Genomic DNA, 16122 nt, shown 5'->3' on the forward strand with positions numbered 1-16122 from the left:
GGCGGCGGCGGCGGCGTTCTCTCCCTTGTGCACTTGCGCACTGACGTCGATCGCCTCTGTCGCTCCCCCTCCGGGGCCTCTGCGGCCGCCCTGAATGATCCGGCCCAGAAACTTCCGCGCGCCTCGCCGTCGGGTCCGGCTTTCTTAGAGCTAGTGCCGCCGCCGCCGCCGCCATGGCGTTCACGTTCGCTGCTTTCTGCTACATGTTGGCGCTGCTCCTCACCGCTGCCCTTATCTTCTTCGCTATATGGCATGTGAGTGGAGGGCATTCGCGGGGAATCTGGGGCGGTGGGCGTAAAGGGAGAGGGACGAAGAAAGGGATGAATGTAGACAAGGGGCTGCCTGGAGTTGGGGGAAGCGAAGGAAGTGCCCGTTCACTTGGGGCGCTAAATTTCTCAGGGAGATTAAACCCCAAAGTGGCCACGAAGAGTGGAGGGGCGGGCATTAAAAACTGGCAATTGTGGCGCCACGACAGAGAAGAGTCACGCGAGGCACTGCGGGCCCCCAAAGCCGAACTTTGCATCTATCCTGGCGAGACCGGAGCGGGCAGGGAGAGACCAGCGGGGTCTTGGGGAGCGTGAGAACGTGGACCATGTGCGCAGCGGGCATGAAAAGGACGCCGTCATGGTTTTCTGCAATTATAAGGCGTGACCGCATTTAAGTGTTGCACGTAGTGTCATCTCTGCATCCTTAAAAAAAAAAACTTTTGTGGAACTGGAAAAAGTGTAGAAAAAGGATGGTGCATCTAGAAGCTCCAATTTACAAATGGAGAAGGGAGAGAGCATGTTAGAAGAATGTTAAAGAATGCCTGGGGAAAGTGAATAGGAAAAAGTGTTTCTTTTTTGTAGTGCTCTAACACTTCAGAGAAATTAAAAGGTATTTAAGGTATTTAAAACATGGATTTATATTCCATGTTTGTGTTTGTGGGATATTCAAAGTGGTTAAGCTTAAAAAAGATGCCATATATAGAAAAGATTTAAAATAGGACAGTTAAAACTCAAAAACAAATTACTTCCTGAACCCATAATTTATGTAATTTCATACTGCAGGATATAGTGATAAGTTGTGTTTGGATGACTTCAAGAGACATTCAGAAGGATCAAACTATCAAGCGTGTTAGGGCTGCACAGAGCTTTTAAAAGTTGCTTTGCTGTGAGGAACCTTTTGATTGGAGCATCTCCACAATCGTCCCCACAAAGCACCTTATTGAGGAAGGGTAGCATTTTGCTGCACAGTTGTGGAATAGAGTGGCTACCTCACTTCTAGTTGAGCAGCCAAAGGGATTCCTGCCTGTGCACAGCAACCTCTTTTGTAAAATGAAATGACCAATTGAGTTGTCTCAGCTCCATCTTGATGATTGTCAAAGTGTAATGATGTACCTTGTTATGACAAGGGTGAAGTGTCCCCCTGAAGTAGATCACTGTCATTCTGCACACCCCTGGTGGCCCCACCATGCTTCCTGTATATTGCCACCAGTAAGAAGGCAGTTAGACTCTGAGTGCCAATTGCCAGGCACAACAGGAGAGCTGTTAATTCACAGTGGTCTTTGTAGGAAGTAAGACACTGAACTAGGTGGGATTTTAGTTTGATACATCATTTTTTAATGAGTGTTTGAAGAACTGGAATTGGACTGATGGGTAGAATAAAGAGGAAAATATGGAAAGAGTAGTAACTTGTGGGACAAGAGACATCATGGGGTTTGGCCAGGGACTGTTAAAGCTTATTGTGAAATAAAAGGGACTAGAATTGTAGGAGAGGGGAATCTTGGAAGAGGTGAAATTAGATGGGGCAGTCTCTGCCTTATTTATGTGGGAAGTAGGTGGGTGCATTACGCTATACAGAATTGTAATGTGCTATCTTAATACCCTCAGGATAAAATGTATCATGCTTTTGTGTGAAAGTATATCAAGACTGTTTTTAGCAGGCTAGTGGCAGGGCTGAGCATGTAGGGTGAAAGCTTAGAAGACTCAAACCTCCTCTCCCAGAAGCCCTCTGAGACTACACAGTGTGGCCCCACCTTCTTGCCTTGGTGTAACTACTGCCTAGTTACTGCTGCAACCACTTATTTTTCAGGGGATGTCTTTACCTGCTGATCTCCCCACACCCTTGATGTTTGAGAGAGGGATCTGACAATCTGTGTGCCTTATTGGCAAGTAAAAGGGAAAAAAATAAAATCAATTCTGTAGTGTTATCTCTTGATTCTGTAGCAGAAGACATGTGAATAGGAAAATTAGCCCTCAGCAGTGAAATCAGAATCAAATCTCACAAGATATAGACAAAATTAACATTATTTAAAAGATAAAAGATAAAGATTCCTTTTTCATTTTAAGTAGTCATGTGCAAAACAATTAATGGTGGTGGAGGAGGTAAAGATAGAGAGTTGTGAAAATCATAGAGAGCATCTCAAGAGAGTCTCCAGTGGAAAAACACATAGGAAAAGTTAAGGCTCTGAGTGGACTATGAGATGTATTGGTCTGTTACCTAAAAGATGGAGGCTCTGAGCTTGCACAGAGAAAATACACAATATACATCAGAGACTATAAAGTTTAAAACACATTCCAAAATAACACTAATCTTATACAATATTTCTAGCTCACACCTGTTACCTAACCTTTAGAGATGAACTGATCAATGAAGCAAACATTTCCTGGTTGCTTCCTTGGATTTTTCCAGATTTTAGTAGATTCCAATCTCCTTAGCTTCTCTTAGCCCCAGGATGTTGCTTCTCCTTGGATTTTTAAAAGGCAAACACCTTTTCCTCTGGAGAAGGATAGAGGCCAGGGGGAATCCCCTTTAATTATGTGCTAAGATAAACATCCTTACCCTGGAGGATCCTGTCTGACACCAAGAGATGTGCATTGGAGAAGACTGAAGCTATCAGTCTGGAGGACTGTGAAGACAAGTTTGCTTCACAGCAATCACCCATACTATAAAATAGATGGAATGGACATTTTAATTGGATTACCTGATTGTGTCCACAGTGTATTCTTTTTTCCTTTATCCTGAAATTACACAAATAATTAAAAACAAACTTTATTTATATATTTTATCAAATTTATAGAGCCACCCAACTTAGTTGAATCTGATTGCTGTACAATAAAAATAACCAATTAAAAATTCCCAGCAAGATGGCATCTGATAAAAGTAAAAAAAAAACCCTCAAGTCTTGATAATACAGACAGTCAAGACCACTCCTCATCCAGGCCCTGGGGAAAGAGACAGGTCTTCAAGGCCCACTAAAAGGACAGCAGGGTTGGGGCAACACAATCTGCTGGAAGAATAATATTCCAGAGGACAGGTTTCACAACAGAGAAGGCACACTTCCTGGGACCCATTAAATGACTTTTTTTTCACTGATGGGACCTGGAGCATGCCCACTCTGCAGAAGCATACAAGGTGGGTAGCACTTTGAATTGCACTCAGAAGCTTACTGGTAACCAGCACAGCTCATGTAGCAGAGGTGTCACATGGGTGTACCATGGTGCGTCCATACCTGCCTATGCAGTTGCATTCTGGATCATTGCAGCTTCTGAGTGTTCTTCAAGGGCAGTCCGATGTAGAGCACATCGCAGTAGTCCAAATGTGAGGTGATTAAGGTAGAAGTGACTGTGAGAAGGGAATCTTGGTCCAGGTAAGGGTGCAACTGGTGCAGCAGACAAATTGGGTGAAGGCCCTCCTGGTTATACCTGCCACCTCCTCTTTGAGCAAGAGCTGAGGATCCAAGAGGATTCCCAAATTGTGTACCAGTTCTGTTTAGGGAGGTGCAACCCTGTCCAGAACTAAAGATGGAAAATCCCTGTTACTGTGAGAGCAAAAAACCCATAGTCATTCTATCTTGCCATGGTTGAGCTTAAACCTGTTCCTCCCCATCCAGATCTTTGCAGCATCCAGGCACTGGGACATCGCTTTGATGACATTGCTTGGTTGGCCTGGGATCAATGTGTACAACTGAGTATCATCAGTGTATTTATGCTATTGGACCCTGCATTGGCAGATGACTGTACCCAGCAGTTTCATGTAGATATTGAACAGGAGAGGTGAGAGGGTTGAGCTCTGAAGCATCCCACAGATAAGGGGCCAAAGGATCAACCTTCCCTTCCTCCCGACCATCACCAAGTGGAACCAGCCTGAGGGAAAAGAGAATCACTATAACATTGTGCCCCCTAATCCCCGTAGCCACCCCAGAAGGATATGATGATTAATTGTATTGAAAGCCATTAAGAGATTAAGAAGATTCAGGTTTGCACAGCCTCCATCCTGTCTCCATTAGAGGTCATCCACAAGTGTAGTCAGTGCTGTCCCAGCCTGAAACACCACTGGAAAGGATCCAGGTAATCCATTTCATCCAAGGCTTTCTGAAACTGCAACCTGATCACTTTCTCAACAACCTTCCTGAGAAAGGGAATGTTGGAGATTGGACAAAAGTTGTTCAGAACTGTTATGTTCAACAGTGGCTTTTATAGGAGATAGCATATCACCACCTTTTTTCAAGGCAGATAGCACCATTCCCTGACATAAAGAAGCATTTATCATTGCACGGACTCAGCCACACACCACCTCCCAGGAAATTTTAATCATCCTGTAGGTGCACGGATCTGATAACCAGATCGCTGGGTTGCTAGAACTCAAGATTCTGTCTACTTCTTCAGGAGTGACAAGGTGAACCCCCACCTAGATCATAGGACCAGATGAAGCCTCAGTCAGCTCACTGTGATGTGCTCAGTCAGGATCCAACTCCATATGAATTGAATTGTCTTATTCAATGCGGGGTGGAAGGCATGGATGCTGCTACTGTATAGGGGATATGAGTGAATTCTTAAAATTTGCTTTAAAAAGCCTAGTTATTTAGTACTACTTGAAGCTAGCTGGATGAGTCAGTTCCATAGGAGATTCCATCAAAATTTGCATCTAGAAGTTGGGCTGTTCTAAATGCTGGACTTTAGGATGGGAAGAGCTCTTACACTGTTACCTAACCATTTTAATTTTGTTTTAGATTATAGCTTTTGATGAGCTGAAGACTGACTACAAGAATCCCATAGACCAGTGTAATACTCTTAATCCTGTAAGTTCATATGAGACAGAACTTTCTTCATGAATTCCTAGTCAGTTTTTTTGGTAGATTTATGATGATTTAACATACATACTATTTAACATACATATTATTTGATAGTACAGTATCTAATGGAGTTAAGATTTTTAGGTAGAATTGTTTCCCTATACTCTTTCACACTTCCCCACCCCCCATTCTTGAAATTCTGACTTATTTATCTGCTGGTGAACTTGTCAGTGGTCACACTAACATTCTTTCAATCTGCTTTTTACGTTTTCTGCACAAAGACAGTTGAAAAGGTTAAAAAGATTAAAAGAGTCAAAATTGCATTCAAGGTGTGTACTGCTTTTTAGTTTAATGTTTTAATCCCACAGTCTTCTTTGCTTTCCATTTATTAGGAACATGTCTATGATTTATGTTAACTCTTGTTTTGGTCCATGTGCCTGTTCATTTGCTTGTCTTTTGTCTGTTCAGGGATTGAAATAACTTTTTGAATTTTGCACTTGCTTAATAAGAGTTGGGGAAAACTGTTACATGCTTAAATTCTTCTATAATAGAGTTATTGACAGGACTTGATGTCAACAATTCAATAAATTCATGTTTATTTAAATAGAATAAATGCCATCTCTCTCCTTAATCAGAATATATAAATTTAATTTATATCATGAACCATGGTTAAGTTGGGGTCCTGATTAGAGCCGATATAGATTTAAGCCACAGTTAAGGGAATTCATCCTGGAATTGGGGAGCAAGGGTATACTCATTCAGTTCTGGCTTCTTGATTTACAGTAGGTGATTTGCATGGAGATAGTTTGGAAATAGTACCTGTGGTGTAATAGTGGAAACGGTACCTTTCCCATATTGCCCACCCTGATCTTAAGGACACTTTTTGCAGGTTCTGCCATGGGTATGTTTAATACCACCAATTCTGTTTTTCCATGTTGTGACAAGTACAGCTGTATTAGATCTTAGTGAGTTACGTGCCCATTTCCAAAATGTTTATATTTAAAGTTGTCCTGATAGGTGGCAATATTTGGCTTACCTTGTGTGGACCTGGATGCTAAGCTAGATTTGGATTGGTTAAGACTTGGATGGGAGATCTCTGGGGGAACCAGGACTGTAGGCTTAACCTGGGAAGTTGACAGAGCATTCCAGAAGCCAGTGGCAAACCATTTCTGTATCAAGCTTAGCTTGAAGAAGACTTTGCTGTAGTATTGAATAGCCTGCAGTCCCTGGACTTTTTAGAAGGCCTTTCCTGATGGGATCCAAACTCTGCCTTGTCTATGTGATTGGTAAAACGTTAATTCTAATCTGCATTTACCGGTTTAGCTAGTACCCACCATTCTTTGCTCACATTTATACCAGTAACTCCTTATTCCTTAGAGGACCAAAACCAAATTCCTTAGAGTTTTCCAGCTTCATATGCATTATTTCCACCTTTACTTTAAAATGCTTCTCATTCACTTGTTGACAAACTAGTAACAAATTACTGTATACTTGAGAGGTTTGGGAAAGACTTCTGTTTCTTTCCATATATTTTTGACTTGACCTGACTAGATAGCAATCCTCTAGAAGATTGTATAACATATCCCAGAGTCCTGCTGAAGTTGGGCCACAGGAAGTGGCATAAGTGCCAAATGCAAACTGGTGAACAAGAAAAAATTACTGTGAAGCGAGACTGACTGTTGAAAGATGTTCCCCTATTTTTCTAATGAAGGAAGAAGTAAACCTGTATAGAAGCTGTGCATGGAACAGTTTACCCTTCTCGGTTCATCCTTCATTTGTCGTGCAAGGGAGAGAGACTTTCACTACATCTGTGCATCCCCTTATCAGACTTTTAAGAAAGATATATTACCATGTGCATGTTGTACTTCTCTGGGCTATTTTGTTTAATACAGAGAGAAATTTGATGAGAGATTTTGCATATTGGGTGGCATAAATGAAACCTTAGTGTGGGAATGTAGCATCTTAGGAATATATGCAGGAAAAACTAACAACAAAAATAAATTGCCAACGTTAGTAGGAATTTTAGCTTTTCAATGCAGTTTTTGATATTTTATGACTGAATTGCTAAATTTAAAATATTTTTTTAATAAATGACTCTATGATTTTTATTTTGCTTAGTACTACATGCCATGGATGGTCTCATAAACAAGCCGCCATTGACCTGACTTACCTATTCATGGAATGGCTAATCACAAAACATCCCTTATCAGAAGGCAGACTGATGAGGTTATTCCATGCCAGTCTCTCTGACCACCTTCAACTTTCCTTTATGTTGTTTCTGGGCAGTTGGAAACATTTTTCACACAAAGCACTGGCCTGGCTGTCTTTATTTTCTAGGAATGTCTATGGGCCCCATGTTATCCTTAAAAATCAAGATGATACTAGAGGGCTGCTGCTTTGCTTTGCAGTATGCCAGCATCCTGTTTGATTTTTTTTACAATAGAGGTTTCCCAAAAAAATACAGTGTCAGAGGAGCTGGGGAGCTTGTGATTCCAAGGGAGGTTTCAGCTGCTATCTTGGTCTCCATAGTTATTGCATAGTTTAACCTTGTTCAGCAGAAGTGCAATTTGAATCTATTGAGTCTACGCTGATTGAAGTCTGTGTGAAGTCTTTTACACTAGATTCATTTGTTTCTGCAAACTCAGATAAATCAAAGAACATCAGATCATCAATGGCTTTTGTTACAGTGAATAGCTGCACATTTTTTGTTCAGTCTAGCTGCCTATAACAGGACCCCATATAATCAGAACTCTCTATATTAGGCTTTTATTGAAAAATATGATGGTTAAGAAATGAATATCAGAAATACGAACTGGAAATAAGTTTTCTCCAGAACATAAAATCCAGGGTCCTAGAAAGATTGAATATAGACAGAGATTATTTTTTTTTCTAATTGCTCCTGTCTTCACAGTGGAATTGCTGCTGCTTATATCTGTATACAGTGGTTTGTGCAACAGTTTTAGGCCTAAATTTAGGCCTAAATTAGGCCCAAATTTAGGCCTTTGTGTATGTGTATATATTAACATGCACAGTGCTCTATAACTTCTATATGCAACTATTTGATCTGAATAGTTTGTGAAAGCTAAAAATGGAGAAGAGCAGCATAGAATTTGCCCCTCCCATTCAAGTGAATGGAGTATTTTTTTCCTTCAGAGATTTGAATAGAAACTTCTCCTGAAAAACTTTTTTTCTGTCTTTTTCCCTTCAACTTTGTCTGCCTTCCCCCAACTATATGAGTGTGAGTTCTTGTGTTTGTCTCACTCTCCTTTTTTGCGTCCCTCTCTCTGCCCTCCTGTCTTTGTTTCTCACATAAAAAGATGCAGATTGCATCCAGTTTTTTGTGACAGGCCAAACTAAATAAAAATTTGTGACTAGCCACCCCTTCCTCAATACTGAAATCTACAATACTTTTTAAAATGCCAGATATGCCTACTTATTCCAAGAGGTTACTGACCACTCCTTTTTTTAATAACTTTATTACAGTTACAGAATACAGTTAAAATACAAAGTACAGAAAAGCTTGAATAAAAAACTAAAAGAAAAACTAAAAAGTGCAAGAATAGCAAGAAGAAATAAGGAGAAAGTGACTGCCGACCTTCTCCAACACAGATATAAATGCATATTGTAATAACTTAATCTCTTACTCTTAGTTAAACCTTAACTAACATTATTTCTATAGAAAAGTAACATCTATAGAAAAGTAACAAGGTTACTGACCTCTCCTAAAAGAGTGTCCTTCTTGCAGTTAATTAGAGATACATAGGCAGCTTTCACAAGGTACCTAAATGCCATCTGCTAATGTAATATGCAGATGGATGGAAATTACGTAGAATAAATCTAACATCTCTGGGACAACAGTTTGAAATTGGAAGGTATGTGTAAGTGATAGTGCTGTGATTTCAAAGTCCATACTGCAAATTCCATAAGAGATGTTAACAGTTTTATTCAGTTCCTCTAAGTATGTGTAACACTTACCGGTTATTATGACACAATAGATTGACATTTTCTCCACTGGCTTATTTTGTCTAATGGTCTTCTTTTACTTCACCTCCTTCTTGTTCCCATAAATAATGCTGTCTTTATTTTAAGAGCACAAAAAGTTGAAGAGAGGATGATCTAACTACCTGTCTTCTTTTGCAGCTTGTACTTCCAGAGTATCTCATCCATGCATTCTTCTGTGTCATGTTTTTGTGTGCAACAGAATGGCTTACACTGAGTCTTAATATGCCATTACTGGCTTACCACATTTGGAGGTAATTTTGAACATCCTTTGGTATAACTTTACTTGTGGCTTTTGTTTTTAGTGTACTGCATTTTGTATGAATTGTTCTACAGGGATTTTCCTGTCCCTTAAATCCTGCTCCCCAACATTACTTGGTCTGCTGGGACAGACGGGAGGCTGTGTTCAATTTCCCCTTCCATTCCTTGCTTTTGGAAGATCCCAAGGGAAGCAAGAGAAAGATAACAGTTTGTTGCTTTCTCCTGCTATATCATCATCAGAGATCAGTTGTGATCTTGCTGTCACTGCTCATACTTAATGCTGCTGTTTTGTGCTTTTACCCCCAAAGAAACTGATATAAAACATAATAATGTTTATGCTTCCATTCAATAACATGAAAAAGAGAGGGATCAGGTCAGCACATTCAGAAAGATATTACCCTTCTGCCAGATATTACAAGCCCTACCCCTTTTGCATTCTTGCTTGTCTCAGCTAGAAAGACCATAGGATGATCATAAAGGATGCTTCACTTAAGCTTGAGAGTTAGGCCTGAGTTTCATGAAACTAGTCTTATCCTTTCAGGCTAGCCCTTTGCTCAGTGCATTTGATGTCAGAAACTGTGAATCTTGGCAGAGATAAACTGAACAGAGTGTTTCCATTTTAATGGTGCATATTCTTTCATTGAGAGCCCATTTGGTGTAGTGGTTAGGGCACCAGGCTAGAAACTGGGAGTTCTAGTCCTGCTTGAGGCACAAAGCCAGCTGGGTGACCCTGGGCCAATCACTCTTTCTCAGCCCTAGGAAAGAGGCAATGGCAAACCACTTCTGAAATATTGCCAAGAAAACTGCAAGGACTTGCCAGGCAGTCAACAGACTCGAAGGCACCAAAAAATTATTTCATTACTGCGGAATTAAGGAATTTTGTGTATGTGAAATAAATGACAGGGTAGAAAACACTACGGTGTAATGATAGGTGTAGTTCCTTGATGAGAAAACTAATTTTTCCTGTGGCTTTTAAAATACCAATTCACTTTTTCAGGTATATGAGTAGGCCTGTAATGAGTGGACCAGGACTCTATGATCCCACAACCATTATGAATGCGGATATTTTAGCATATTGTCAGAAGGAAGGGTGGTGCAAACTAGCGTTTTATCTTCTATCCTTTTTTTACTACCTATATGGGTAAGTCACCAGTGTACTGTTTCTAATAAAATGTCTTTCTAGTAGTTGAACACACAACGTAGGAAAGCAAAATAAAAATTTAAAGGTGTTTTTACTGAATTAGAGCAATGACTTTAAAAAGTGCTAAAAGCCCAGGCACTTAAAATTCATTTGCTTGAAGCAGGGGAGTCCCAAGCTTTTTGATCACTGGGCACATTTAATATTTTGACAGCATGTTACGGCATTTTCATAAAATGGTTGCCATGGTGAGTCCAGACAAGAATCACTTGCATACCATAATAGAAATTATACATCAGTTGTGGTAACCTACATTATTTTCTAAGAAAGCCTGCTTAGTCCATGAGTAGCTTAGAGACCTTGTTGGAAATACATATTAAGTTTGAGGCTAAAGCTTCGTTTTGTCACATGGTGGCTTCCCTAAACACACACGCATGTGCACACACGCACACACACACGAAAGGGAGAAGGGACCTTGATGAATGCCCAGCAGCATATTGTTTGATTTATATCCTACTCTTAATTCAGGAGCTTAAGGTGCCACACATGGCTGCTTCCTCCTACTTCTTCTCCACAGCAGAACTCCTGTGAAGTAGGTTGGGTTGAGGATGGATCTGGGGTCTCCAGTTCTAGTCCAGCACTTTAAACTGCAATACCATACTGACTCACTGTGTGTCACATTGTTGATTCAACAATGAAAGGGATAGGTAATTCCTGATTCTTTTTGGTCCTGGAACACAGCCGTGACACTGACTTTTTGTCAGGGTCAGGCTTAGAGAAACAGGGAAAAGTGTTCTACTTGTATGTTGCTTATTAAATTGCTTTATGTGGACAGAGGCTTTACTTTAGACCAAACCTGTTTTCAGTTTCAGAAATAAAAATAAAATTGTACAGTTATTTAAAACATTAAAAACTTAAAATGTTTTATAATGTTGAGATTTGATATCAGGATAATGTCAGCTACTAACAACAGAGTTAAGTGGTGAACTTCGTGTTGATTTATTCTGGAGATATGCATCCTCTTTAGTATAAAAGGTATTTGCTTGGTTGATTGCTATGTTATTGAGAATAAGCCTTGCAAATAATGCATTTATGATATGGTGGGAACTAGTAATTAACTTTGGTGAATCACTGGAGCTAAAATGATGGCCACAGCCAAAAATTTGGAACAGCCAGTACTGTTTTCAGTGTATCAGCTTGGGAGAGGAAAAACGTGCCACCTTTTCTTGGCAGAAGCTTTCAATTGCTGCACTGCAGTTATGACCATACTGTTGTACAAATGAGACTGGTTTCAGGTTTCCTGTGATAGGAGGGATATGCCAGTAGAAGTATCTGGCCGTAAGCCTAGTGAGCCCAACAGTGAAGCTTAAAGGTTGGTTACTAGTTGTCAATCTCCAATGAAACAGAACAAAAATTTAACAGAAATATATTTTATTTTTTATTCTTCTCTTTCCAACAGCATGATTTATGTTTTGGTGAGCTCTTAAAGGGTGATGTACAGTGGACTTGGTTCCAGAAAAGGTGCATGCAGAAAAGCCATAAAGCAAAGGATTATCTTTGAAGAAGAATCTGGTATAAAGATTTAGCTGTGGAACCTGATGATCATAGGAAAAATGCCTTCCTCTTCTATGGTTTTCTCCCGTCCAAAAGTACCTAGTCTTTAATACTCATGGAGAGACTTTTTCAATTGGGATATTTAAAGTGGCAAGAATTACCTATAAATTAACGTAATACAACTGCCTCTGGCTTTTGGACAGTTTTATTCCTGCCCTCCATAAGGATCAGTCGTATCTTCAGTAAAAATGTGTAAATTACTGTCCTTAGTAAAAGAGAGGAATTTTTTTTTTCTTTTGCTTACTGGACCTTATAGTGGCTCATCTGGATAAAGGACTTCCATCTCACTGTCAACTGTAGTCACCATTTCTAAAACACTGAATACTTTTCTGTATGTTATCTCCTAGGTAACCTCTGTGTGTCACGTAGATGAATACATAAGTACAACTGCAGGAAGAGTTGTAGTTCTATTTTTACTATTAGGATATTCTCCTATAATATGCATGGATCAACATTTTCATATTAACATGAAACATTAAGCTGAATGTTCCTTGCTTTAGTTTTCCAGGCTAAATGGATGTTAGGGAAAGTAGAGCTCATTTTGAAGTCTATTTTTTTAAAAAAACATCTGCAACTGTCTCAAACTGCCATACATCTGAAGCCAATATAATAAAAAATCATTTTGAGAGTGCATGGCATACATTTTGAGTCACACATGCCACATGGTTTGGCAGATTTCTTTGCTGTGCCACACAATAAAAATCTCCGAGAGAGAGATTGCTACCAGATCCAAATGTTAACATTTCAAACATAGGCAGTTAGCTGTTGAGCAAGCATGGCTACAGTTCTCCAGTGGATTGCTTAGCACCTGCTGATTGCTGGGATTTTTACATTCATAAACTTTGCTCTGGTCCTAAAAGAAAACTCTATTTTTAAGTAAGAGCATGGTCTTTGGAACAGGTTATTTATGCTTTCATTCTGCAAGAGATTTCTAGATCATGTACTTTCCGATTTAAAGCACTTCAGAAAATGGATAATCTTGGGAGAAAAAAGAGGAGATCATTAAACTAGACTGAATTTGATTCACCTTGTTGGAAAGCATTTTAATCTATTCATGGTGGAACTTCCCTTTGCAGTCCAAGAACAAGGGAGCTACAAGATCTCTCTTAGGTGCAAATAAGGAAACTTTTATTTCATTTAGGTCTATAAAGATGTGTGAAAAAGGAGTGAATATGGAGAACTTTAATTAGAAAGCCTATTAAAAACATTTTTGAGCATTTTGAATAGCTGTGAAGCTTGCTTCTTTAAAATAGGTTGAGTTTGCCAAAATGCTATAAAGATATGGAACACATGTGTATCCATATTCTGTTATGAGAGCTGTGTCACCATCTTAAACGTCAAATTATTTAGGCTAGTGCTTGGTGTCAAATGATGTTCATGTGATGCAGCAGTTTCTAGGTATGCAAGTTGCTGCGGAAAACCTCTGAAATTATCCACATCACTCCTTTAAATATGTGAGGTATCCTTAGCGATATGTTCACATGGAAAAGTATCTCTGCTTTTGATATTTTCTATCTTTTATAGTAGTACTGAATTTTTACAAGAACTTGAATGCTGGCTGCACCATTATTTGGGAGACATGTAGCATTTTAAGAATAAAAATAATGGATTGTCCTTCATATTATGACCCTTGGTATTGAAACTTGTATTACAGAATACATGCCAGATAAGGCCTCTGGCCTATTCCATCCCTTCCTTCACCAAAAAGTCTGCTTCCTATTTTTTAAAGCAGTGAACGTGTTTGTTCCTATACATCAGTTTGTCAGTTTACTAAACACGACGTTGTAAAAATGGCAGAACTCCTTTCAAGATGGGGAAAAACGTATACTTTCCAGAGCTTACTCTACAAAAAAAGGGGCTATTTATAATAGAGCAATTATATCACTATTCCATTTTCTCTGTTCCTTTTAAAATAGGCTCTCTTGCAAGATGGCTTCGTCCTCCACTTTTTATTACATCTAAAACCTGCCATTTATCAGCAATACAATTAGTGGAGAGCAGGAGTGTGTTGAGAAAGGAGCCCTACTCTGGAAAGCACAAAAAAGTTCCTCCCTGTCCGACAGCCATCGTTTACAGCCTAAATGTAAATTACATTTATATTCTGAGCACTCACAGCCGTAGAACAAAACAGTAATTGCTAGTCATGCATATGCACTTGCTTACCAAAACAGTTTTTTTTCTTTTTGAAGTGGTAAATAGACAGAAGAACAGCAGCAAACCGATCAAACCACCAAATTGAAACATGTCTTTTTAGCAAAATATACAATGGAGCACATCAGCCAAAGCAAAGCAAACATAAAACTTTCGCGGAAAAAAAAATGGCTAGGTGAATTCATACGTTTGTGTGCTCTGTGCATACTGTGTCTGTCGATTGTGGAACATTCAGTGTGCCTTTGAAGATGGAGATACTCACTGCATATGTAAATGCATCCACCAGCTCAACATTGGGGACCAAGAGTATATGCAACATGCTCCACACCTCAGCAGACCAACCAACCAATTGTGCACTAATGCTTTTAGCATTGACGTCATGTGTGCGTGAACTTAAGTACATGTAAAAGGTCTGTATCATGGTAATAAGGGAAGCAAAGCAAACGAACTGCCCCTTTATTTTGTCAGCGGGCTGCCATCAAGCACCCTTGACCAAATCCCTATTGGGAGGGAACAGTATAGGGACTTCCCACTTGGCCACTGCAACAGATTTGCATAGCATTTTGCTGACTAAGAGGCTCAATTTGCCAAAATCTTGATTTTACCTGGGCATTCTTTGGTGGTAACTAGGGCCTTGTCCTGCCAATTATGCTTTTAACCTCTGAATAAGTGGATAGGGTGCTACTTGGGTGGTTCTGTGCCTAGTATCCTGGCAGTTATAGGGAGCAGGTAGAGGTAATCTCTTGGATTTGGGAGATTGTCAGTGCCTCTTTGTGGAGGGCGAGTTACCAGTAGTCTTGAAGGAAATGGTGTGCTCCCTTCTGAAACAGCGATCCTTAGATTCAACTATTTTGTCACCAACTTCCATTTTGGGGGAAGGTTGAGATAGTGATAGTGGACCAATTTCACAGCACCCTAGAAGAAGTGGATTATTTGGACCCTTTTCAGTCGGTTCAGGCCCTGGTATGGGATAAAGATGGCATTGGTTGCTCTCTTGGGTGAGCTCTCAGGATCTGGATGGAGTAGCCCACCCTACCCAGATCTGGTAGACCTTTCAGCAACCTTCAATACCGTTGATCATGATATCTTACTAGACCATTTATGGGGACTGATCGTTTTGCAGAGGTTCTGTTCCTTCTTGGGGGCAATTTCAGTCTGTGATGGTAGATGAGATGAGATATCCAGTGGCCCCTGATATGTTGAGTGCTACAGGGATTGGACACCTCTCTTCTACTCTGTAACATCTATATGAAACTACTGGGAGAGGTCATCTGATAGCTTGGGGTGTGGTAACATCAGCATGCTAAGTATATCTAACTTCATAGTGCCACTTCAGGCTGTAAAGAGATGCTGTCAATTCCTTAGCCTGGTGCCTGGAGGCTAAACAGGTCTGGGTGAGATAGAACAGGTTGAAATTGAACCCAAGGTGAAGCTACTGCTTGTACTCCGGATTCTCTCAACACCAATATTATCTCTGAATAGGCAGGCGCTATCTATGGACAAGCTCACAATTTGGGGAGTCCTTCTGGACTCATGGCTCCTCCTTTAACAGCTGGTGGAAGCTGAGGCTAGAGGGGCCTTTGCTTAGCTTTAATTGGTGTGTTACTTATGCCTTCATCTGGTGCAGGGGACCTGAGTATAGTAACTCATGCCCTCATCATCACCTGGTTACACTAATCCAATATGCTTTACTTGGGGCTGCCTTTAAAGACTACATGGAAACTGCAGCTGGTCTAGAATGCAGCCTACTCACCAGTTCTTGGTGCTAGGAGCAAATAATACCAATATGATATTAATAAAATAATACCTGTATTGGTTGCCAATTGGTTTCCAGTTGGTTACAATTCAGGGTGCTGGGGGAGGTGGTTGACCTATAAAGCCATTTTTCGCTTGGTACCTGGAA

The 16122-nt window shown here is 40.1% G+C and overlaps 1 protein-coding gene across 1 annotated transcript; it reads left to right on the forward strand.

The window, feature by feature from the left end:
• The first annotated feature begins 44 nt into the window (after positions 1-44).
• On the forward strand, positions 45-13687 carry CNIH1 (cornichon family AMPA receptor auxiliary protein 1). Its single transcript, XM_063290521.1, has 5 exons — positions 45-254; positions 4994-5062; positions 9197-9309; positions 10314-10457; positions 11914-13687. The coding sequence occupies exons 1-5, from the start codon at positions 174-176 to the stop codon at positions 11939-11941; spliced, it is 435 nt and encodes a 144-aa protein (XP_063146591.1). The 5' UTR covers positions 45-173; the 3' UTR covers positions 11942-13687.
• Positions 13688-16122: the final 2435 nt, after the last annotated feature.

This window comes from Candoia aspera, chromosome 1 (genome assembly GCF_035149785.1).
Source record: "Candoia aspera isolate rCanAsp1 chromosome 1, rCanAsp1.hap2, whole genome shotgun sequence".
Taxonomy (NCBI): Eukaryota; Metazoa; Chordata; class Lepidosauria; order Squamata; family Boidae; genus Candoia; species Candoia aspera.